The sequence below is a fragment of the Geotrypetes seraphini genome, chromosome 14, assembly GCF_902459505.1.
Source record: "Geotrypetes seraphini chromosome 14, aGeoSer1.1, whole genome shotgun sequence".
Lineage (NCBI taxonomy): Eukaryota > Metazoa > Chordata > Amphibia > Gymnophiona > Dermophiidae > Geotrypetes > Geotrypetes seraphini.
In genome coordinates this window covers 22,937,210-22,963,964 of record NC_047097.1, presented here as the reverse complement: position 1 = coordinate 22,963,964, position 26,755 = coordinate 22,937,210, and the positions used below count along the sequence as shown (strand labels likewise).

The window sequence follows — 26,755 nt, the reverse complement described above, 5'->3', positions numbered from 1 at the left end:
CCCTCTATCCAACGGAGGGGAGGGTGGAGCAGGGACCTGGGAGGGCCCAGGTGTACCTCCTAAAGCCGGCACCAATCAGCCAGGCACCCCCAACCTACTGAAGAGAACTAGTCTCAACAGAGGAATTCCAACGGACCACCAATCCAATCTATCCGGCAGCAGCCAGAGACTAGGAGCTAGAAAGGTAGCTCCAACCCTGCTGGGAGATAGAGCAAAACTGAAGCAACAGAAGGAGCACCAGGCTTTAAGGCCAACTGTTAATCAGTTCTCTATCTCCACCTGCTGGTCGATGTGAGCTATACCCACTAGTCTCTGGATTCATCTGCTGCTTTGCTATGGAAAAGGCTATTATATCCTGTTTGACCTCAGAGAAATCTCTTTACTGCACATGATGATTTATGCAAGTGAAAGTATATGGTTAGTAGCTTATGTTTACTGAAATGTACAGTCCATGCCCATTCTCCTCCGCAAATTCATACAATAACTGCTTAATGGACGTTAGGGTCCTGAAGTCTCCTATTTTTCTTTAGGCATAGAGAAGGCAATATCTTCCAGCAAAATATAGAAACCTGAAGGCAACAAAGCTCTTGACACAGCATTCTATTCCAATGCTGCAGTAGTAGAGGGAGTGTGGCGATACCACAGTGCAGAGGTAGGCAATTCCGGTCTTCGAGAGCCGGAGCCAGGTCAGGTTTTCAAGATATCCACAATAAATATGCATGAGATAGATTTGCATGTCAAGGAGGCAGTGCATGCAAATCTATCTCATACATATTCATTGTGGATATCCTGAAAACCTGACCTGGCTCCGGCTCTCAAAGACCGGAATTGCCTACCCCTGCCATAGTGGATAAAAAGGAATTTGAGTGTGTGTGTGTCTCTGTCTTTGTGTGTCAGTGTCTGTCTGTCAGTCTAGAGGTGAACAGTATATAAGTGGCATGATACATTTGCTTCTAGAAGTATATCTCTTCATTTCAAATGATATAAGCTTCATTGCATTGTTGCAATGTATCAAAGAACTTGTGCATGTTTCTAGGAATGTTGAAATACTATTCTAATACATTATATAATTCCCTGGAGTGTATCATGGCTTCCTACTCGCTTTAAGGCAGGGATCTCCAAACTCTTCATGTGAAGTGCAACCAAAGACACTTCAAATCATTGCAAGGGCAAGATGAGAGCAAAGTTCCCCTCAGAGAAAAACTTAGGCAGTAGGAAAGAGGGGGAAAGACAAACCATATATGTTCTTCAGTGATTTCAAATATTGAGGAAGGAAGGAAAAAAGAGGGTAGGGTAACCTTATTTCCTGTCTCTACCCCATGGGGACATGAGATGTGGGTGGATACCAGGACAGAATTTAATATACCTTCTTTTTGTTCCATGAGAGGGATCTAATCCACAGGAAAGGAAAGCACTGACAAGCCTCAAAAACTTGATCTTAGGGCCACATCTACAAATTCCTGGTTTAAGATGACCAAAATATGGAAAAATACTAACCTTTAATTTGTTCTCCTCTGGCCTTGTGTTCTTTTACTGTCATTTGGAGATGTCTGCAAGCCTTCTCTAGCCTTCTCTTCAGTTCATGAACTTCATTCTTTGATTCCTCAAGTTGTTGGACATAATGCTTGCAACAAGAGTACTCCTTGGGTTGGAGGTTAATAGCTGTACAATTCTGATCTGCACAATTGTCAGGGAAAACAACAGAGGCCTAATTCAACTTTTAATGGGATGAAGTGTGGTCTGAAATATCAAGTTCTAGTCCTAAGCTCCATCATCAGTTCTATGGATGCTAGACTTAAGCTGCAGCTTTTAAGTTGCATGGATCAATTAATTGCTATTGTCGCTCACCCAGTTTTAATAGGATAGCAATATTTAAGTAACTAAATTTCAACTCATAAGCCCAAAATAAAAATCTGAAATGCAGTAAGTAAAATGCTAAGCAAAGATACCATTATCGGAAGTCCTCAATGTATTTTCTTTCTGTTGTCCTTTTAAGTGAAGTCTTTCAAGTTCTCCATTTGCTCCATTCCAGTTTTGCTCAGGACAAATATCATCATTTTTCATACGTCCAATCATATCTTCATTGTTTTGCTGCAATTTACGTAAGACAAATGACCTTTAAATTTACATATCTTAAAGTTTTCCGTGTATCAACTAATATTCTATTTTCTTTATATAACCTAGGCATTTTGATACTAAGAACATGTCAAAGTCGCAGAGGAAACATGAGTCGCCATTCCAACCATATCCAATTCGGGATATTTTCAATGGGCTCTGGGAGGACCCAATACATACCTTGGCGCATAATATAGGCTTGATGATACCTATAAAAATTAGGAAAATTTACCCCTCCCTCCGTAATTTGTTTTTGTAAAGACACTAAAGCAATTCTAGCAATTTTACCCAGCCAAATAAATTTTGTTAGAATACTATTTAACTTTTTGTAAAAAGACCCCTGGAAAAAACTGGTATCATTCCCATTTGGTAACAAACCACAGGTAAAAGAAGCTATGAAAAGTCTATTAAACAAATAGAGGGGGGCTTTACCATATAAAGCCTTATAACAGAAGCAACCCAATTTAAATAATATCCGAACTTCCATAAGCAGCCGATGCAACTCACAATAAAACAACATAACATGATCATATTTCTTCAAACCGATCAGTCTAACCCAGGGGTGTCAAAGTCCCTCCTCGAGGGCCGTCATCCAGTCGGGTTTTCAGGATTTCCCCAATGAATATACATGAGATCTATTAGCATACAATGAAAGCAGTGCATGCAAATAGATCTCATGCATATTCATTGGGGAAATCCTAAAAACCCGGTTGGATTGCGGCCCTCGAGGAGGGACTTTGACACCCCTGGTCTAACCACTGTGTTCTGTATCAATAATAATCTCACCAGTTCTTTCTTGGTGATTGTCAGATAGACAATGTTAAGACTCAATAATAATGATTGAACCAATAGTCTAAGGCATCAAATTCAAAGTAAGGTCTGATTGTTCGTAGTATCCATATGGTAAAGTAGCTTTTACATACCACTACATCTATCTGAGTTTTCATGGTGAAATGCTGATCGAGTCTTATCTATTTTACAAATGGCTTGTTGCACTTGTCCTTTCCGCAACCTATTATTTTACCCTTCATTGTTTTCTTTTCTTAAAACCACTGTCGTTCTACCACATCTCCCCTCGTCTCTGTTCGTCTACTGTCCAAGTTTGCATTTTAAATATTCCTGTTTCCTCCTATTTTATTATGTACACCACTTAGACATTTTTTATAAGTGTTTGCATCAAATTTTAAATAAACTTGAAACTTGTCTTACCTTTTTCCATTCTTGCTTAGCACGGTCTAGAAGTTTACAAACCATATCTCTAATGGCTTTTTGTAGACAAATTCGTAACTTTTCCCGATACTGGATACTCAGTTTGCAGGCTGTATTAGGCAATTTAAGCACTGATGTGCCTAAATTAAATGTACCTTTATCTAGCTCTTCATGAATTTCCTTTAGTATATACTCAAGTTCAGCAAAAATCTCATTCTGTTGCTGTTCTCGCTCATTTTGCAGCTTCTTGGCTTCTTGAACCATCCATTCTTTCTGATTTTGCTCCAGGCGTTCCTTTATTTCATTTTCTTTCCAAGTAAGCAACTCAGTTTTTTGTCTTTCAAAATTGTCTTTGGCTGAGGCAAGTACTTCTGTAATTTTTGCTCTATGATCATCTAAAAAAGCATGGTAATCTTTCTCGTTTTGCTCTTGTATTCTGCAGATTTCTTCTTGCTTTTCTTTACTCCACTGAACTCGGGCAGTTGCCAGTTCAACTTTAATAATCGCTGGCAGTTCCTCATTTTTGAATTCTAGATCCTTTTTCAGGGTAAGAATCTCCTCTTGTAGTTCTCTTTGTTTCAAAGTTGCCATAACTTTCTCAGAGCTTTCAAGCACTTGCTTCCATTTTTCTTCAGCTGCTGCAATCTTTAGAAAGGAAAAAAAAAAACACACCTTAGAACTGAGCCAAAGAGTGAAAATTCTAAAGAAAAGTCCCTAGTCCATTGGCAGAACTGTTTTATGAAAGAATATTTCATATATTACTACAGAACTTTTGCATGTTCTTTTTAAAATGACGTGGGAAACAAGCAAAATCACTGTCACCCAATTTAAATATGATCAATACAGTACAGCTACATACTGATCTGTTACAGTTACCAACTTTATAAAACTGAAGTAAATAGGACTTAGTGACATAAAAAACAAATGTTTAGATTTGAAAAGATTTGAAAAAGAATGTCAAAATATTTTCAGAGGGAAAAATAAATCAGAACAAGACTAAAAAGGTTAGGGCTCTTCAGCTTGGAAAAGAGACGGCTGAGGGGAGATATGATTGAAGTCTACAAAATCCTGAGTGGAGTAAAACGGGTACAAGTGGATCCATTTTTCGCTCTGTCAAAATTACAAAGACTAGGAGACACTCAATGAAGTTATAGGGAAATACTTTTTTTAAACCAATAGGAGGAAATATTTTTTCATTCAGAGAATAGTTAAGCTCTGGAACGCATTGCCAGAAATTGTGGTAAGTGCGAATAGTGTAGCTGGTTTTAAGAAAGGTTTGGATAAATTCCTGGAGGAAAAGTCCATAGTCTGTTATTAAGGCATGGGGGATGCCTCTGCTTGCCCTGGATCGGTAGCACAAAATGTTGCTACTCTTTGGGTTTTGGCCAGGTACTAGTGACCTGGATTGGCCACCATGAGAACGGGCTACTGGGCTTGATGGACTGACCCAGTAAGGCTATTCTTATGTACCTGTTTGACTATATTAAGCTTGTGTTCCTTTTCCCAATTCTCTTGCTCTGATTTTAGGTGAGCTTTGTATTCTGCCAGGCTAGTTAGCTCTTCAAGCCATCGAGCACGTGCTTTTTTCACAGCCATTTCTACCTGGAAGAAAGATGGTCATTATACAATTGTTGATGGGTTTTCTAGAGCGTTATTTACCAACTTCTTCAAACCAAGTACCACCTACCATATATATTCAAATATAAGATGAAACCCCCATTTTTCCCCCCAAAAAGGAGGAAAAATGGTTGACTTGAATTTAAGTCAGGGCTTAATATTCAAGTGCCATGCCCTGCCAGGATCTGCACCCAGTGTCCCCCTCGGTCACACCCTCCCCTGCAAGGTTCTGCACTCAGCCCCCCTCCTGCCAAGTTCTGCACCCTGCCCCCTTCCCTGCACACAGTTCCATTCCCTACCAGGCTGTGAACCAAGCCCCCTTCCCTGCCAGGCTCTGAATACTGTCCCCCCTCCCTGCCAGGCTCTGAACACTGCCCCAACCTTCCTTCCCTGTACCCTCTTCCCCCTGAAAAGAGCCAACCTCATAAGTGATGTCACAATGGCTTGATTGTCCTCTACTCCCCCCCTACCCTCTAACCCAGCCAGCAGATTACCGGTAACCATTCCCCTTAACCTAAACCATCTAGTGGTAGGCCGGGATAGGAGGGATCCCTCCCTTCTCCTGCCCCCCCGGCCGACACTAACAATTACCACCCTCCCTCCTTCCCTCTCTTGCGTACTTGTTTGTTCCCTGGTGGTCCAGCATGTATCCCGCGCTGAAATCCTCCAGAAGATTGTAAAGTTAAGTAGCTAGTGGCGCACCCAGGCCGGCACGCAACAGCAAGCACTGCTCCTTGATAGGCTGCTGCGAGAACCACAAATCCCAGGGAACAAACAGGTATGCAAGGGAAGGCAGAAGGGAGGGTGGTAATTGTTAATATCGGCCGGGGCAGTAGATGGGAGGGATCCCTCCTATCCCGGCCTAAGGCAGGCCTGCAGGAAATCCGGGAGGGTTTTGGGTGGTCACTAGAGGATGACCCGAATATAAACCGGGACCCACATTTTTAGGCCAATTTTTTGGCCCCAAAATCCCAGTTTATATTCGAGTATATACGGTAAATTGAAAAATTTTCAAATGAGTGCTGTTGCCCCTCACCGCCCCCCCCCCCCCCAAGCAGCAGAGATTTTGAAGTTGACATTTTATTGTTAAAACATTAACTAGGCAACATACATAACAGATACAGGACACTGCAACGGGCAACAAGAACAATGCATTCTTCACAAAATCTGTTATATTTCAGTCTCATATAAACTGGCCCTTTGATAGGTGACATATCATTTTTACAAACTGAGTGAAAATGAACAATGACGCTTAGATGGGCCTAATTATAAGAAAAGAATAACCTCCACAAAAGTTGCCATTAGTGACCAATGCAGTTTCATCTTTTCTCTGGGAAAATTAAACATGAAATCTGATTGGTCACTATGGGCAAGTTCTTAAACAGACATCCCACCTGTCCTCAGCCATTCTGTCCTTCTCCTCTCTCTCTCTCACATCCCACCTGCCCTTCTCTCTCGTTGATGCAGAGGCACTCAATGAGTCCGAAAAATGCAATAAAATATCATGATCAATGAAATCAAAGGCACAACTCAAATCTAATTGTAAAATCTGGGCTTTTTATCCCAAAGATAAAATACTAAATAAGTGATTTATTAAAGAAGCAAGCACAGTTTCTGTACTGTGGAGTGAGTAGAGATTGCTGGTGCAGTGAGGGAGAAGGGAGGCCAATCGTCCCCCCTCACTGCACCAGCAATCTTGTTCTCTTTGGTGGTAAGCCCTATCCCCTTTTTCATCGGGAACTTCCTGCCTTGCTCTTCAGCCCTTTAAAGGGCTCCACAGACCAGCCATGTGTACCCGAAACCAGCACAGGCCAATCATCCTCCCTCACTGCACCAGCAATTTTATTCTCTTCGGCAGTAAGCCCCACCCCTTTTTCATCAGGAACTTCCTACCCTGCTCTTCAGCCCTTTAAAGGGCCGCCTAGTAGGCGGGCCTCTCCCAAGGGCCACACCAAAGGGCCCTTTGTGTGGCCCTTCGTGAGGACCAAGAAGGACAGAGCATAAAGAAGAAACCTTCAATTCCCATCGGACCAAACCAACATGCAACGTTGCCTACCAAAAAGACCAGAAGGCCCAGGAAAAACTCAGCCCATCCTCAGAAGGTAACTCTGCCCAATGTATGCCCTATTTATTCACAGGCTACATAATTCTCCTCGGCTCCTGCACAATAGCAAAGAGCACACCAGGAGACACAAACTACTCAAGCCACAACCTGAAACACCACCAGCCAAGAGAATATACAAGAACATACAAAAGAGGCCACTGCACCTGCTTTGATTCCCAAACATAGGAACATAAGCAATGCCTCCGCTGGGTCAGACCCGAGGTCCATCGTGCCCAGCAGCCCGCTCACGCGGCGGCCCAACAGGTTCAGGACCTGCACAGTAATCTTCTATCTATACCCTTCTATCCCCTTTTCCAGCAGGAAATTGTCCAATCCTTTCTTGAACCCCAGTACCGTACTCTGCCCTATTACATCCTCTGGAAGCGCATTCCAGGTGTCCACCACACGTTGGGTAAAGAAGAACTTCCTGGCATTTGTATTGAATCTGTCCCCTTTCTACTTTTCCGAATGCCCTCTTATTCTTTTATTTTTTTGAAAGTTTGAAGAATCTGTCCCTCTCTACTCTCTCTATGCCCTTCATGATCTTGTAAGTCTCTATCATATCCCCTCTAAGTCTCCTCTTCTCCAGGGAAAAGAGACTTCTGTATTCACAATCAGTACTAAAAATGCAAAGTGTTTACCTGAATGGTAATATTCTCATGATGTTCAGCCTCCGAGCCCACCAAGGCTTCCCGGACCGCTTTTTCCTTCTCTTGCAAAGCATCTTGAAGTTTTAACTTCAGCTTTTCCATTTCCTCTGCATTCCCCTCACTTAACATCTGCACTGTGCTTCCCATTTGATCAGTTTGCACTTCACAATCTTCTAGCTTAACTATGGCTTTTTTGGTTTCTTCGGCCATTTTATCTAACCGATCTTGCCAGTCCTTTTCTATTTTCTGAATGGTTTGTTCAGTCACCTGCAAAAAAAAAATAGATAAAAGCAATACAATTACACAATGAAAGAATGGACCATGGGTGTTAGGAAAAAAGCAGATTTGTTTACTTGTAACAGAGGTTCTCAGGCCTCTGACTCCAGTAACCCCACTTGTCCACAGAGGAGATAAAACATTCTAGAAGGACAAGTTGCCTGAAAATTTAACTTATGGCCAGAACAATTCCAGCAACATATACTTAAGGTCCTACATTTTTTTTGTCAATTACTACAGAGTTTACAAACCCCCTCTGTACTCATGAGTACAGCTCATTTGCCATGGAAAAGCCTAAAATATGCTTGATCGCCAAAACCATTTAAATTCCAAAAAGGTTTAAATTCCATACAGATGGGGTGTTTATAAACTGCTAGAAAGGCAATTAAAGATGGAATGGAAAGATGTGAATCATTTGCTTACTTTTTCTAAAAATACAAGAACTAGAGTGCACACAATGAAGCTACTAAGTAGTAAATTAAAATATATATATATATATATTTCATTACTCAATGTGTAATTTCTGGAATTCATTGCCAGAAAATGTGGTAAAAAGCAGTTAGCATATTAGGGTTTTTAAAAAGTAGATAAGATACTAAAAGAAAAAGTCTATAAGCCATTATAAGATAGACTTGAGAAAATCCACTGCTTATGCCTGGGATAAGCATCATAAAATCTTTTACTCTTTTGGGATTTTGCCAGGTACTTGTGACCTGGATTGGCCACTGTTGGAAAGAGGATACTGAGCAATGTTCTCGTATGTAATTAAAGGTATAACCACCAAGGGGAGTGAAGGGCACCTGTTCTGTGATTTACTGCCATTCTAAATGCTTTGCCTGGCCATCCTCTGCCTTCTCCTTTCAAGGCAGAAGATGCTTTGAAGCCTATTGCTGGGATAGTGTGAAATAGTATAGACCTACTGCCCTGAAAAGCTCTATTATATATTATCATGCAGTTTGCAATGCTACCAGTCCAATACCATCCACTACACACACTATTCATTTATGAATATAAGTTCGACAAATTAACTCCACTGCAATGCAATATAATTAAAGCTAAATTTCTAGTACAATCATATGTAATAACACAAAGTAAACTAGAAGCATAAACTAAAAAACAGATTTACTAACAATCTGCTCAACTACCTATGTCAGTCAACAAGGAATCAGCTATCCCAACAGCACAATTTACCTGGGCCGGGCTATATGATTTTTTTTTAACATTCAAAGCACACCCTATTGTTCAATACATATGCAGTATTGCACATTCCAGAGCTAGATATGTTCCTCAAATAATAAAGCTTTGCTTTTATTGTATTCAGTTACGCACACACAAAGACCTTTCTCTGTTCCTCCTTCCAATGTGTTCTGGTCACTGCCACTTGAACTTCAATGTACTTAAGAACATAAGAAATGCCTTCACCGAATCAGACCTTTGGTCCATCTAGTCCGGTGACCCGCACACACGGAGGCCAATCCTAGGTGTTCCCTGATGAAGACCTTATTTTCCCGTATCCCTCAATGTGATTTGCAAGGAGGTGTGCATCCAACTTGCACTTGAATCCCATAATGGAGATTTCTGTCACTACCTGATGTGCTCATTTAACTCCATTTCCTTTTTCCTTGCTATGACCAGATCATTTCTAAGTTTTACTTCCAGATCCGCCTTTAGGGTTTTGAAAGCCACTTCTTTTTTCCTCCATGAACTAAATGAATTTTAGAGTTTATAATTACATGTTGTGTGAAGAAATAAATTTCTCCAGTTTGTTTTAAATCTACTACTTAGTAGCTACATCGCATGTCCCCTAGTCCTAGCATTTTTGGAAAAAGTGAACAAGTGATTCACTTCTACCCTTTCCACTCCACTCTTTATTTTATAGACCTCTATTATATCACCCCTGAGTTGTCTCTTCGCCAAGCTGAAGAGCCCTAGCCGCTTTAGGCTTTCCTCAGAGGGAAGTCATCATATCCCTTTAATCATTTTTGTCACCCTTCTCTGTACCTTTTCTAATTCCGCTATATCTTTTTTGAGATATGACGACCAGAATTGCACATAGAATTCGAGGTGAGTCCATAGCAAAGAAAAATACAAGGGCATTATAACATTTTCATCTTTGTTTTCCATTCCTTTCCTGATAATTCCTAACATTTATTTGCTTTCTTAGCTGTCACTGTAGATTGAGCGGAGGGTTTCAACATATCTTCAACAATGACATCTAGACCCTTTTCCGGGGCAGGGACTCCTAACCTAGAACCCAGCATCACGTAGCTATAGTTTGGGTTCCTCTTTCCCACATGCATCACTTAGCATTTTCTCACATTAAACGTCATCTGTAATTTTGATGCCCAGTGTCACAAGAATTTAACAACTTTGAACAACTTTGTGTCATTATCTTACTAGTTATTCCCATCTCTAGATCATTGATAAATATGTTAAAAAGCAGCGGTCCCAGCATGGACCCCTGGAGAACCCCACTATTTACTTTTCTCCATTCAGAATATTGACCATTTAAACTTACTCTCTGTTTTTTTTGTCTTTCAACCAGTTCTTAATCTATAATAGGACATTACCTCCTATCCCATGACTTTAATTTCCTCAGAAGTCTTTCATGAGGTACTTTGTCAAATGCCTTTTGAAAATCCAAATACACAATATTAACCGGCTCACCTTTAGCCACAAATTCATTCACCCCTTCAAAGAAATGCAGTAGATTGATGAGGCAAGATTTCCCTTGACTAAATTTATGTTGGCTTTCTCTCATTAATCCATACTTATGTATATGTTCTGTCTACAATTTCCCGGATCACTTCTAGAACCCTTTTTAAAAATCGGCGTCACATTGGCCACCCTCCAGTCTTCTGGTACTTTGCTGGATTTTAAAGAAAAATTACAAATTATTAACAATAGCACTGCAAGTTCATTTTTCAATTCTATCAGCATTCTGGGATGTATGCCATCCGGTCCAGGTGATTTGCTACTGTTCAATTTGTCAGATTGACCCATTGCATCATCCAGTGTTACAGAGATTTGTTTCCAAGTTTCTCTGATTCATCAGAATTGAATACCATTTCTGGAACTGGTAGCTCCCCACATCTTTCTCAGTGAAGACCAAGGCAAAGAATTAATTTAATCTCTCCATTATGGCCAATCTTCCCTGACAGCCCCTTTTATCCCTCCATCGTTTAGCATTCCAACTGATTCTCTTCCCAACTTCTTTCTTTTAATATAGCGAAAAAAGTTTTTACAATGTGTTTTTGCTTCCAGTGAAATCTTCTTTTCAAGGTCTCTTTTCACCTTTCTTATTAGCCCCTTGCATTTGACTTACCATTCCTTGTGTTGTTTACAATTATTTTCGGTTGGATCCTTCTTCCACTTTCTGAAGGATTCTCTTTTAGCTCTAATAGCTTCCTTCACCTCACTCATTAACCACTCTGACTGCCATTTGGTCTTCCTTCCTCTTTTCTTAATATATGGAATATATCTAGTCTGGGCTTCCAGTATGGTATTTTTGAATAACATCCACACCTGATATATATTTTTGACCTTTGCGGCTGCACCTTTAAGTTTATTTTTTACCATTCTCCTCATGTTATCATAGTCTCTTTTTTTTTAATTAAGTGCCTACCTGCAGGATGAGAAAGGGGAAGATGATAAAGAGGAATAAACTGACACTTATTATCTTGTTGCCACCAGGGCAAGGATCAACATTTCTGTTTTCTTCCCTAGGTATGAGCCAGTTCTAAAATTCATACATATTAAATGAATACAAGGGAGTCTAAAGTGATTCACTGTTTTATTTAAGAACTCATTTTAACTATGGTAGTGGTTCCCAAACCTGGTCCTGGAGGCATTCCAGCCAGTCAGATTTTCAGGATATCTACAATGAATATTCATGAAAGAGATCTGCATGCAGTGAAGTGCATGCAATATTCATTGTGGATATCCTAAAAACCTGACTGGCTGGAATGCCTCCAGGACCAGGTTTGGGAACTGCTGAACTATGGCAAGAAGGTGTTACACACTTTAATTTGTTTTTTCCAAAAATGGTAGAAGTATAGTCAGGCCTTAGAGAAACTATTTTAAACAGATCTATACTTATACTTTGAGATTGGCATTCAACTAAACACCACACATAGTGCTTAAAAATATCTGCAGATATTTAATGCTTGCTGCTATCGAGACAGCAGCGCTGATCATCTGGACAGACTGCCAGCACTATCCAAATAATGGCAATATTCTACGCCATTATGTTTCTGTCCTCAGTTGTCTGGACAGTTATCTAGATAATGGCAATGAATATAGCCTCTAATTGGATTATTTCACATTCCATCTCTAATGATTTCCAGAGACACTGTCTGAAAATGAGCAGGAAGCAGTCCCTGCTATGTGGATAACTGCTGGGGAGCAGGGCAAGTGCTTCTGGATATTGGACCAATTTTTACCAATAATCCTTTCATAACATTAATCTACTTATAGCAAATAATTATACTTATTTCATTTACAGCATCAGTATGACCTGAAAGCAAGCCTGAAGTACTGCTTCACCTCGTATATACCTAATTCAGCAAGTTTTATATATGTGTTTTATTCTTTAAGCCTATGTTATATGCCATTTAAAATAATTACAGCCTACTCAACTTATCTACAACATTCTGCCTCTTATAAGTAGCTATGTATTCAATGCACCTGCAAAGAATGCTGATGGATATACCTGTTCTTCCTTTGCTTTCAGTTCTTGCTCGATGCTACTCCTCAGGGTATCTTGCAATATGTTCTTTTCTCTGCAGACTGCAATATAACATTCTTGCACCGCAGACAGCTCTTGACGTAATGCAGCTAATTCAGCTCTTAAAAAGCATATTTTAAATTTTAATATACCACAGATTCCAAAAATCTTGATGTATAACAATGTAGTTTTATATATAAAATCATGACACAGAAAATATGAATAGCATAAACAAAATAAGACAGAAAAAGTTATAGAAACAACCATGTACTTATTTGATAGTTAAGGTCACAATCAAGCTCACAATTATAGTCCCATCAAGGAAAGAGCACTCTTTCTAGACATTTCTCTCTCCGATATTCAGACCACGGGAGATCGCTGGCGATTGCTAGCGCCTGGCATTGAATTTCCAATCTATTTTTGGCCAGTCAAGACATAGCCGGCTAGGCCAATATTCAGTGGCTAGCTAGCTAAGTCTCAACAGCCAAAGACAGACCACCCTTTTAGGTACCTCTATTTAGCAAGTGAACTTAGCCAGTAAGCCACTTAACATTGGTGATGACTGTCTATGCCACATGCAAAGCTGGTCACCGGCCAATCCGCTAAGCCAGATATTCAATGGGAGATAGGCAGGAGCCATTCCCAGCCAGATAAATAGCGCTGAATAATTGGCCTATCTAAGCTCAGAATGAGCACATATCGGTAAATAAAAAAGAGCTTCGTAAGCCAAAAAAGGACAAGAATAAGTACATACCAGTGACATTGAGGACAAAACATTTTGAAGTCCAAACCTAAGGTTTAGGATTTTAAATTAAAATCCGATTGCCAGCCAATGAACATCTTTTAAAAAGAGAGTAATGTATGTAAGCAGCTTTATTTGTTTGCATGCTACTTAACAACTGGAATTAGCTGCCCATTGAAGAGTAAACAACAGACCATTTATGAGATAAGTGCACATTGCCTGAGTAAAGTTATAATTGGAACGTTATTTCACAGTGAGCACACATCAGGAATTTAATTTTTGATTTCACTGATTCACATTTCATTTACAATGTTTCACACACGCCTATGATGTGTACGCCTATGATGGTGTGTCAAAAGGCTGAAATAATCCCTTGGAAAGTCTAAGCAATTGAAAACAATAGAGCTTTAACTGTTATGGTTACTTTGCTCTCATAGCTTATGCCTACACACTGAGGGTACACATAAAATATTTATACTCATACTGTAAATGAGAAATTTAGTAGCATATTACATTCGACTCCACCTAAACGCAAGTCAATTAAGCGCACGCTTCAGTTACCCGCAGCCTACCTACCATTGCCCTGTTTTGTTACATTAAAGTCAATGGACGTAAACTCTGGATATTTGCAGTTCTGACGCGCACTGATGTTACAGGTCCCACCTCTATTTGTTCATGTTACATTCACTCCGGTTAAAAGCAATCACGTTCTGACGTTGATGAGCCACGTGTTTCGGAACAGCAGTCTAGGCCTGGACCAAGAGATAATCGCAAACTTCAAACGTCATTATAGGTCACTCATCCTAAGATATGTTGTGGTCATGATTGATGGAAGAACGGAATCCAACCCCCAAGCTGCTGAGCTCGCGAGAAAAATGGTAAGTGCTCAACTCTCTTCACATGGTACGGGAAGCATGGAGTCGAGTCTCATCATCAATGATTTCAAATTGCTATTGACGGGCGAGCTTCATTCACGCATCTGATGAGACAACTGAAGCCGACACTTCGTGTTTATTGCATTTGACTACAGCGTACTGTGATTTTTCATGACTAAAAAGTGGTACGCTGAATAAGCGCACCCTCTGTTTAAGCTTGCACTTAAGCCGAGTCGACTGTATTGTTAGCAGTGCTCCTTGTGAATTAACATTGTTAAGCGTTCAGATCTTTTGGACAATACAGTTTCACGCATTCTTCTGAAAGGTTTGTGTTTTGTTTTCTGCAAGTTTATTATTCAACTTTAAAGTTTATTTAAAATATCCGAATTAATCGCAAAATCCAAATCCAATGAGATTTACATTTAGTTAGAAATTAGGTTAATATAAAAATTTTAAAAACAGGACAATTAGTACTAATTATAATAAAATAATATGTTTGAGAAAGGGAGGCAAAAAAAAAAAAAGTGGCTTAAATAAAATTCAATTCTATAGTGGCACTGGCTTAACTTTTCACCAAGGGTATACAATCAATATAAACCTAGTCAAAGGGTGAAACAAACCTTAGTCACCCCTAAGCGCCCTGGAATACTCATGGATTTTACCCCGATCCTCAGCGGCACCACTTGGAGCTCAAAACAATCTCATTGCTCCAAGCTTTACGTGTCAAATCGTCACTGGATCGTTTATATTATAATATTTATAATTTTATATATTTATAATTATATATTTATATATTTATAATTTATATATTTATATATTTATAATTTATATATTTATAATTTATATATTTATAATTTATATATTTATGTTTATAATTATAATATTTATAATTTTATAATTTTACAAATTTCACTTCACTTTTATATGTTCTATATTCATATTTTGAAATATTCAGCTTTTGAAATAGTTTAAAGCATATCACTTAGCTTAGTCATGTGGTCTTTGGCTGGGGATTAACACCGACATGTTTCGCTATATAAGCTTTATCAAGGATAACCCCTCAACATGAACTGCCGCCAAACTCTGACCACTATATCAAGAGAGATATAGTGGTCAGAGTTTGGCGGCAGTTCATGTTGAGGGGTTATCCTTGATAAAGCTTATATAGCGAAACATGTCGGTGTTAATCCCCAGCCAAAGACCACATGACTAAGCTAAGTGATATGCTTTAAACTATTTCAAAAGCTGAATATTTCAAAATATGAATATAGAACATATAAAAGTGAAGTGAAATTTGTAAAATTATAAAATTATAAATATTATAATTATAAACATAAATATATAAATTATAAATATATAAATATAAATATATAAATTATAAATATATAAATATAAATATATAAATTATAAATATATAATTATAAATATATAAAATTATAAATATTATAATATAAACGATCCAGTGACGATTTGACACGTAAAGTTTGGAGCAATGAGATTGTTTTGAGCTCCAAGTGGTGCCGCTGAGGATCGGGGTAAAATCCATGAGTATTCCAGGGCGCTTAGGGGTGACTAAGGTTTGTTTCACCCTTTGACTTGGTTAAATAAAATTCAAACACAAATAAAAAGGGATAGGTAAAGAAACAAGAGGTTGGGGAACGTTACCCACTTAATTTTCACTTGGCAGAGTTCCTAGTACAATGTAAAATCATAAAATTTAAATAAGTCAGTTAAAAGCGTCCTTAAAAAGCAACTTTTTAGGAGACTTTTAAACTTGCTGAGTAATTTTTCTTCTCTTATGGTTGATCGGGAGCAACAATAAAGAGTCAGACTGACCTAGAGAAAAGAAGTTCCAGAACTCTAAATGAGAACCAATTAGTGCTAGCATGGCTCATGAGGTGCTGACTACAAAATTAATCAGTTCCACTACTTTTATTTTCATTTGAAAGAATCATGAAAATCTAAATTAACACTTGGGGGTCCTTTTATTAAGGTGCGCTAACCGATTTAGCACGCACTAAAGATTAGCGTGCACTAAATGCTAAGACATCCATTATATTCCTATGGGCATCTTAGCATTTAGCGCGTATGCTAACTCGGTTAGCACGCCTTAATAAAAGGACCCCTTAAAGAAAAAAGTAAATTAAATTAACGTGAAACTGATCTTACTTCAGTTGTGCTACTTTCTCTTCACATATCTGACTAAGCTGCTTTTTTTCAGCCATATACTTCACCGACAGCTCTTCCATGAAATGACTCTTCACATCGTCATGATGCTGTTCATATGTTCTTTCACACCTAATCCAACATAACAAAGATTCAAAGCAAATACAAATTTTATTATACAAAGAGAAAGGGACACAAATGCTACAAGATGAACTTTATTTTTTGGCATCCTTCCCTATATGGTCTCACTGCTTCTAGCAATCGTAGACAGTGATTTTATAACAGGTTGTTAAGTTTGAAGATCAAGAGGGCGCCTGTTTTTAGCCTATGTGTCTTTCTAAAATACTCAAGGTAAAGTATATACTATTTATGTTATAACAGAATTTGGGCACCCAAATACCAATGTTCTATTAGCATTATTAGATTATGCTCAAAAAAGTGCAACCTCCAACAATGAAACTTTTTCTTATCAACAAAACCTTTCACCTGCTTCATCTTTATGGTCCTTGTTTATCTTCCAAACCATAAATCATCAATCAAGTAACGATCAGGCCAAGGAACTGAGCAACAATCCATAGCTGCCAATGGCAGTAGTTCTGTGGTTATAAGCACAGGTCCAAGTAGGGCCACAAAGTGTGTTGGGCTAGCCACCACCTACACAAAACTAAGGATGCAATAGTTTCAATAAATCCCTCTACTTGCAAATGACCTCCATTGGTTTAAATCCCCCCATTACAATCACCATCTCAAGGTTTACCATACAGGCAACCAAAATTTCAACTATGGTAACATTAATGGCTCAACCATCTGATAATCAAGAGAATGATAACCTAAACACATCATCCAATACTGAAAATGCACAATGAAACCTTCACTGCCTGACATAAAAAGGGACTAAGCAAAACTGAAAACATCTCTCTGATGACTGTGATAAAGTAACATGAGAAGAAGGTGTATATAAATATCTACCAATAGAAGAAGACGCACACTACTACTCAGAGAAAAGACTAGCAAGGTGTATTATAGGAGATTAGAATTAGTATTGGAAAGTGCTTGAACATCTCAGAATAACCTATAAGTCAACTCTCAAACAGATTAGGAATTGTAGACTGGATAGTGGAACATAAAAGCTGCTTCAAGAATAAATATTCAGCCTTTGACTACATAAGCCAAATTGCTTAAATACAGGACTGCTATTTATGTGGCTTGATTTATATATTTATTTTTTAAATTTTATATCCCGTTTATTAACTAGGTGGGTTACAAAACGCATACACTTATTCAATGAGAGGCCGAATATTGGCACTTAACCCAACTCTGCCTATGGAATGACCACAAGATCGCATATTCCTAAAGGTAAAGGAGGAATAGACCTTAAAAGTAGATTATATATACAGGTCTCCCTCCATATTCGCAGGGGTTAGGGGCACAACCCCCTCATGAATACCATAAATTTGAAAACAACACAAATCTCACCTTAGGTCAAGGAAAACCTCGTAAAAAAAGCCCAGTCCAACACCCGATAAGGCTGTGTGTACCAGTGCACGCACGTGGACGTAAGCACATGTCAACCTGCTTCCTCCTTCTACCAATCATGGTAAACAGCTAATGTTCTACTGGGCTCGAGGGGGAATGTAGAGAATTTGCAAAAGGATACGAGAGTGACGCTCTCTACTCGCTATTCAAGTGCAGGAGCAGTTTTCAAGGTGGTTCAAATATATAGGTCTTCCTCCATATAATTATTGATGGAACACTCATGAATAACCGAAATCGCGAATAAGGAGAAAAACCTGTATACAGAGCTACTATCATAGGCCTCCAGGCCTACTAAACAGCATCAACAGACCAAAATGCACATAAAGTATAAGCTTGGATAAGCATTCCTACAAGAAGAATGAGTGATAAGCCACAAACAAATGTAGGAAAGGAAGCAACGATTTGCAAAGCAAGAGAAAAAAAAAATCTCTCCAAATAATTAGATAAGAAAACAAGAACAAACAAGTGGCAAATGCATCAAAAGAATGGGAAATAGAGTGTTACTTCAGGAACCATGCATGGTTCAAAACAAGAACCATGTATATTTAAGAGGATGTCAACTGACACCTAAGGATGGGAGACAAAGTTGCTATCAAGGACAGTGGATTATGGACTAAATGATTCACAGCATGAATAAAAAACTAGTAATATAAACATAGGTAGATTCTTTCTTTAAGAGCAAGCTGGGCACAGTTACTCATCTCCTATTTGTTTGTGAAGTTCTCATGGGAACAAAATGTCTACATAGAAAGGCACTGTAGAATAACACATCTCATCCAATTAGAAACTGTAAACATTACATCGCTGTACTGGAAAAGCACTGGGATCAAGATCCTAAGAGTATTATAGAGAACAATTTATGATCACTTAGGACAGTGTTTCTCAACCTTTTCAAGTCAAGTACCCCCTAAGCCTAACAGATACCGACTGAGTACCTCCACTCCAGACCCACCCAAACTCCACCCCTCACTCCACCCCCATAATAATAATAATTGTAATGCAATTTCTTCCATCCATTTTTCATATACACACAATATAATCTTATTAATACATAATGGTAACCACAAAATAAAAAAACACAAAGTGCACTGTACACACAGAAAATGTTAATTATTTTTATGTTTATTAAAAACTTTATATACTGCATAATAGCCAAAAAGGTTCCAAGCGGTTTACAATGTATAATTCAAAGAGATCAAGGCAGATGACTTTAAAATATGCAATCAGTAACAACTATAGAAAAAATAGACAAATATATAGACAGCAGATACAAATTCTCAAAACTGACACATTTTGATCACTAAATTGAAAATAAAATCATTTTTCCTACCTTTGTTGTCTGGTGATTTCATGAGTCTCTAGTTGCACTTCCTTCTGACTGTGCATCCAATATTTCTTTCTGCCTCCTGCATACTTCCTCTCCTCCAGATCTCATTCCATTCCCCAACCAACATCTCCCAACTTTTTCTTCCTCTCTCCCTACCTGCCCCCCTGCTGAAGCCACTGCTGCCGATTTCTCCCTGCCTCCCCACCCCACCTCCAAAGCCGACCTTGCCACCTAACATGCTCCAAAAGGAAGCTCTCTTTGGCACAATGCAAATACTATAATGAATATTAGAATTACATCTGAGAGATTAAGATCATATGCCACATACTCTAGCTTAGGAGTGAAGTTCATTACAGTCATAATATATGAAAAAATTAAATCATTTGAAAACATTGCCTCCAGAATCCAAACCTGACTAAACAAGCCTTTTATACAATCTGGACATCCCCTTCTCTTCCTACTTATACCTATCCTGGATCCCACTAGGGAGCGGGGTGGAAGAGAGATACAGAATCAGCAAATGGGGTGGGGGAGATGAGAGGGGTTCACAGGAGGAGGGTAGTCCAGAGATGCTGGACCACAGGGATGAGGAGGAAACAGAGAGAAGCCAGATCTCCAGGGGAAGGAAGGAGGAGAGGACAGAGATGCCAGATCATGACAGGGGGTAGAGGGAAGGGAAGAAGAAAGATGCCAGACTAGGAAATGGAAGGGAAGCAGAGGAGAGAGATATGTCAGACTGCCAATTGGGCACCACTAGGACTACCAACCCTGGATGACTCGCAATCCTGTGAATGACTCGACCTAGCATGGGCCACAGGGGAAACATGCAAAAGAGCCCCTTCTCTAGCCATGGTTGGACTAACGCGTTCAACCCCACACTTCCAGGCTCGTATCTTTAGCTATAAAAGAGTCGCCTTTGTGTTTTCTGCGGAGGCCATCAAATCCATCTGTGGACACCCCCACCACCGAACAATGGAACTGAATGCTTGGGGGGAGGGGGCATTGACCATTCCCTCAGGTTGAGAGTCTGCTGACTGAGAGTCAGCCCGCACATTTTGCAGTGTGCCAAGAGAGCCTGCAAATGAGCTTCTGGCCACTGAAAGAAGAGGTGAGCTTCTAGGCATAATGGGGTCCAAGAAGAATCTGCCTGCCTTGCCTTCCAGAGACTTCTCCAGGGACTGCAGCATTAGCCAAATGGCTCTGAGTTCTGGGTGATTTATGGACCACTTCTGCTGAGCCAGTGACAAACAATTCTGAACTGGGTGTCCGCTGCAATAACCTCCCCAATAGTAAAGGCTGGCATCGGTCATTAGTATCTCCCAGGAAGAAATGCAAAGAGGCATGCCCCTTGACAGGGAAGCTGTCTGCAGGCTATACCTCACTTCTGGTAACCATGGAAATGGTTGCTCAAGTGAGTCCATCTGAGAAGACCGACAAGAGAGAAGAGAGGTCCCATGTATGTGCTTGTCCAAGGAACCATCTCTATGGCTGCCATCATCAACCCCAGTACCTGCAGATAATGCCATGCCGTGGGAGTTACACTGTAGCAGGTCCAAAATCTGCTTCTGGAGCTTCAGCCTGTGTGGCTCCGGAAGAAAAATCTGGTCTAAGGCCATGTTGAACAAAGCTCCCAGGTATTCTAGACACTGGTCGGCTCCAGCTGACTCTTCTTGAAGTTGACTATCCATCCCAGGTCCTGGAGGAGTTGGACCACTCTTGAAACTGCCTGTTGTCACACCCGTGCCCTTGATTTCAGCTGCGATCCCACAGGATCGTGACAAAACCTCTGGCCCGTGTCCACCCCGCCACAAAGGCCTGCATGTTCCCCCAGCTTCCCCGCTCTTTCTTAAGCTAATATGGCAGCCTGCAGGATAACTGGTACTATAGCGATCCCTGCAGTTGCCGTCGTCCTCAGCGGCATGTTTTCTCTACCGCGATCCTGACCCTGATATCAGAGGAGGGGCAGGACCGTAGCAGAGAGGATGACGGCAGTTGTAGGAATCTCTATAGCATCAGCAATCCTGCAGGCTGCCGTATTAGCTTAAGGTAAGAGCGGGAAAGCTGGGGGAACATACAGGCCTTTCCGACTGACCCTCCCCCCTCTAGCAGGAGCGGCAGCGGATGGCCAGCAAGAGGCAGTACTGCCACTCATGCTTTAGGAAGGCATGGGGGGAAGGGTCTGTCATCGAATCGGGAGGCCAATTTTTTAAAAAATTGAACCGATTCGAATCGATTCACCTGATTTGAATTGGCAAATCGATTCGAATCGGGCAGCACTAGTGTCTACAACTGAAGCTGCAGAAGTTTGCCAAGTGAAGCAGGGTGCTCTGCCATAAAGATAAGTTAAATAGTTCTTCTTATGAGAATATTTGATTATTGAATTGGCATATGAGATCTACATTTACCCAGGATAAGTTTTCTGTCACCATCGCTCCCTCAATTTCATGCTGCAGCTCACGGACAATGGTCATCCTTTACCTCTTTGTAAGCCTCCTCTTTGTAACAATTTGTTTCATTACCACATTGTGAACTCTCCAGTTATTGGCCTACATATTTATGTTTATTTATTTATATACCGCCTATCAAGATTATCTAGGTGATTTACAATCAGGTACTCCAGCATTTTTCCCTGTCTGTCCCAGTGGGCTCACAATCTAATGTACCTGGGGCAATGGAGGATTGAGTGACTTACCCAAGGTCACAAGGAGCAGCGTGGGATTTGAACCCACAACTTCATAGGCTGTAGCTCTAACTACTAGGCCACTCCTTCCTCCGCTAGAGAATTTCAGAGATATCAGATGTGAGGGAGTTAACATATCTGCAGACACAAGCACAATTTGGAAGGACCAAGATATTATGTTAGGTGCCATCGACTCGTGATCGAGTCCCACAGACTGCACAGCCACAAAAAGGACCAAGATACCTGCCATAAACCTATATTTATTGAAGAGAAGGATATTTCACATGCTATCAAAATGCATTTACTGCACAAATTAGTTATTATTGCCAGATAAATCTCTTTAAAAGAATGTAATGAATTTCTGTGACTATTCCCAGGCAATTCCAACAAATGATGTAACAGAATTTATTTTCTATCCAAAGAACTAAAAGAAAATCAGACAAAGCAATGAGACAAGGCTGCCACTACCACAACAGCAATCCAAATCCCAATCCCCAAAACATAAGTCACTCAATAAAAGTCATTACCTCTCTATAGCTTCTTGTTTATCCTGATCAAAATCTTGTATCATTTGTCTCATTTCATTGCAGAGTTCTTGGTTTTTGCCTTTCAATTTTTCTTCACTTGCTCTAAGCTCTTGGATACACGACAAATGTTTCTATGCAGAAAGAATGAAGTGTAACAAATTTTATTTTCAGCTTTGTATCCCTACTCCAATTGTTAATTTGTACTTTAATTTCAAAATACAGTGGAACCTTGGTTTATGAGCATTATTTGTTCCAGAAGCATGCTCGTATATCAAAGCGAGTTTCCCCATAGGAAGTAAGGGAAACTCGCTTTGATTCGTTCTTCCTCCTCCCCCCCACCCGTGTCTCCCGGCACTGCTGCATCACACCCCCCCCACACTCAAACCGGCATCTCACCCCCCGCCCAAGAATGCCACCCCCCGCGAGAACTGCATCGCACCCCCGTACTAGAAGCAGCATCCGCCCACCCAAATAAGCTCCTTACCCCATCTGCTGCGATACCAATTAAGGAAAGATCCCGCCTCTTGCTTGGGCTGGGCCTTGAGCATCTGCGCATGCTCAAGGCCTTCTGGGTCTCGTTCTCTCCGTTCGCGGGCGGGGGGTGCAATGCCAGTTCAAGCAGGGGGGGGGGGGAAGTGCTCGTTTAGTGGAACAGTGCTCGTTTTGCGAGTTAAGGTTTGACAAGGGTTTTGCTCGTCTTGGAAAACACTTGCAAACTGGGTTACTCGCAAATCGAGGTTCCACTGAAGTATAGAATTAATAATTTAAATAAAACTAAACCCCAACAAAACATCGTTTTTTATTCAAGTGTAAGAAAATCAACAAAAACTAAAACATCAATTATATTAAAGTTTGCTCTATATAAGAGTAAGCTATTAGAATATTTTCACACCAAGGGCTCCTTTTACTAAGCTGCAATAGCATTTTTAGCGCACGCAGGATTTTAGCATTAAGATCTAGCGCGCTAAAACCACTATCGCAGCTTAGTAAAAGGAGCCCCAAATCCTAAAATCAGCTCTTTAAGGGCTTCTTTTACCCCGCACATCAAATGCGATGAGGCCCATTCAATTCCTAAGGGCTCTGCTGCATTTGCCATGCAGGAATCACTAGCATAGCTTTGTAATTAAAAGCCCTAAGAGTAGAGGTCAAGGACAATTTGTTTATATAAACATATATGAATTTCATATTAGTAAAAATATGCATCCATCACATGAAAAGTGTTACTTGGCTAACAAATATTTGTAAGTAACAAGAACCCTATGACTGTTTTGTTTTATACAAGTTTGTGTCATTATGCTTGCTTTTTCAGTTTGATTTTGGGTTTGTTCTACTGAATGTAGTTCTTATTGTATTTAAGATACCGTATTTTTCGCTCCATAAGACGCACTTTTTTCCTCCAAAAAAGTAGGTGGGAATAGGGTGCATCTTATAGAGCGAATACCCAACCAACCCTCCCCCCCCCCCCCCGTTACCTTATTTTAGTTCCTCCAGCGGTCTGGCTGACTAGCTGCAGCAGCATCAGAGTAGCGCAAAAGGCAGGCACGAACTTTTCGTGTGCCTGCCTTGTCCCACGCCGCTCTGTGCGGGACTCGCAAGAACTGATGGCAGCCATTCACGGAGCGGGACAAGGCAGGTGTACGAAAAGTTGGCGCCTGCTCCGACACTGCTGCAGCTAGTTCGGGAGTTAGCCAGAGGGAAGGGCAGGACCGCCAGAGAAACTAAAATAAGGTACCGGGGAATGGGGGCCCTGCCTGCCACTAGGCCTGCCTGCCTGTCACTGGGCCACTAGGTCTGCCTGCCTGTCACTAGGCGTCCCTGCCTGCCCTGTGCCCTGTCCCGGCCTACCACTAGACCACCAGAGGGAAGACAAGGTATAGAGCCTGGCAGGGAGGGGGGACATGGTGCAGAGCCTGGCAAAGAGTGTGGGATTGGGTGCAGAGCCTGGCAGGGAGAATTTGGTTCAGAGTGTTTTTTTTCTTATTTCCCTCTTCTAAATCTAGGGTGCATCTTATAGTCAGGTGCGTCTTATGGAGCGAAAAATACGGTATTTATTTTACTGTTAATTTGTGTTTTGATTTTGTTTGTTTTTGTGTTCTATGTATCTTGGTCTTGGTCACATGGGATACAGAGGGAGGAGCCTAAGGCCCTGATTTGCTGATGTCAGGCCTTAGGCACTTCCCTGTGCATCACATGGGATACAGAGGGAGGAGCCAAATGCCCTGATTGGCTCAGATGCCTAAGACTTTAGTGCATCTAGCCCTAAGAAGCCACCTGTGTAGAAGGCACCTGGCACCTTGCATTTTGCAGTGTCTATTTCCATCCAGGACCCTCAATGTTTTCAACTTTTGACAATATTTGGTTTCCCAAACATTAATTCAGATTAACTAACATTCAACACACTGAAATGAAATGCCACACGATTATGTCATCTATTTTTGGTTTGCATATTAAATCATGTTAAAATTGGAGACGGACCTCAATTTCCAGTTGTAAACTCTGGTTTTCTTTTTTAAGATTTTCCATTTCCTCCTGGAGAGCATCACCTGGCATAGATGAGCGTGGCCACAAAGGATCCATCTTGTTTTCTGTAACATGACATCTAATCTATGATGAGGTAAGAAAACAAGTATTCAAATACTAACAGAATTTTTTAAGGAATATTTACATACTAAGCAAATGTGACCAACACAAATGGGAGAGGTCCTGAAAAATAAAATAAGAAATAAATAATAACTTAAGTAGGACCCACATGGAAATATTTAATCTGTTGGCATCACTATCAGCTGTACATAATTGACACCAGATTTACAATACGTCCTATCAAGTATTCTTCAGCTGGAAAGGGAAGACCCCTAACATGACTCATAGAGCAAACTGGAATATGTGTCACAGAAAAAAAGGAACAAAATGTTTCCAATTTGTTCTATTTTACATGTGTGTGAGTGTGCATGTGTATGTGCGTTATCCTGGTTCCTGCAAACAGTAAATTATTTTATGTTTTTATTATTGTATTTAGGACTACTTTTTAAGCTTACCATTTTCTCTTTTCACTTGCCTGAAATATTTTGTTCATATATCTGTGGCCTTCCATATTCAAACAACAAGCAAACATGGAAAATTTCAAATACAAAGAACACAATACTATATCAAGTCACACATATTTCAGTTTCATACAAAACCGTTTGGCAAGATACCTAAATATTTGCTGTTAAGCAGAGCAGTGCAATCCTTAGAGTTTAGTGGGCCAATATTCAGCCAGCAACACTCAGTCCCAGGCCATGTCTGGGAACCAGCACTGAATATCCAGTTCTAATTTGCAGGGCACTAGAGCTTATGCAGGTCCTGGCTGAATATTTACCTAGCAAGCAAAAAACAAAACACAAACTGCAGACTATGTACAAGATGCAGGCACTGTTTATTACTATATTAATGCAGTATGATAAATATACCACCTTATTACCAACCAAGGGACCCAACACGGTCCGTGTTTCGGACAATACCTTCCTCAGGGGGTCCGTGGTGGATAAGGTATATAACAGACTGCAGTGAACGAATCGAACAAGTGCCGTTTCCGACTTCAAAGCTAAGAATTGTGTCGCTTTGAAGTCGGAAACGGCACTTGTTCGATTCGTTCACTGCAGTCTGTTATATACCTTATCCACCATGGACCCCTGAGGAAGGTATTGTCCGAAACACGGACCGTGTTGGGTCCCTTGGTTGGTAATAAGGTGGTATATTTATCATACTGCATTAATATAGTAATAAACAGTGCATCTTGTACAGGGTCTGCAGTTTGTGTTTTGGTTTTTGCTTGCTGCAGACTCTGTTGGATATATATCTTTTGTGAATATCTACCTAGACCAGTGGTCTCAAACTCGCAGCCCAAAGGCCACATGCGGCCTGCCAGTTACTATTTTGAGGCCCTTGGTATATTTATCATAATCACAAAAGTAAAATAAAACAGATTCTTGATCATATGTCTCTTTAGCTGTAAATTACAATATTATTAAGACTTAGCCAAAAGGAAAGATTTATAAACTATAAAGAGTTTTACCTCATGCAAAATTGTCATTTCTTTAATAAGATATTAACTATTTTTTCTGAGGCCCTCTAAGTATCTACAAATCCAAAATATGGCCCTGCAAAGGGTTTGAGTTTGAGACCACTGACTTAGACACACAACAATTTTTTGTTCAGATTCTCTT

At 40.2% G+C, this 26,755-nt stretch overlaps 1 protein-coding gene across 2 annotated transcripts in view; it reads right to left on the bottom strand.

Moving 5' to 3' along the window:
• CEP152 (centrosomal protein 152) overlaps positions 1 to 26,755 on the bottom strand; it is an 85,850-nt gene that overhangs the window by 22,310 nt on the left and 36,785 nt on the right. For both annotated transcript variants that reach the window (XM_033920179.1, XM_033920177.1), the window contains exons 14-22: positions 25,026 to 25,154; positions 22,551 to 22,681; positions 16,484 to 16,612; positions 12,683 to 12,818; positions 7,687 to 7,962; positions 4,795 to 4,926; positions 3,325 to 3,969; positions 1,950 to 2,091; positions 1,498 to 1,677 (exon numbers count right to left, since the gene is read on the bottom strand). In XM_033920179.1, the coding sequence (XP_033776070.1) occupies positions 1,498 to 1,677; positions 1,950 to 2,091; positions 3,325 to 3,969; positions 4,795 to 4,926; positions 7,687 to 7,962; positions 12,683 to 12,818; positions 16,484 to 16,612; positions 22,551 to 22,681; positions 25,026 to 25,154 (1,900 nt within the window). The remainder of the gene's footprint in view (positions 1 to 1,497; positions 1,678 to 1,949; positions 2,092 to 3,324; positions 3,970 to 4,794; positions 4,927 to 7,686; positions 7,963 to 12,682; positions 12,819 to 16,483; positions 16,613 to 22,550; positions 22,682 to 25,025; positions 25,155 to 26,755) is intronic.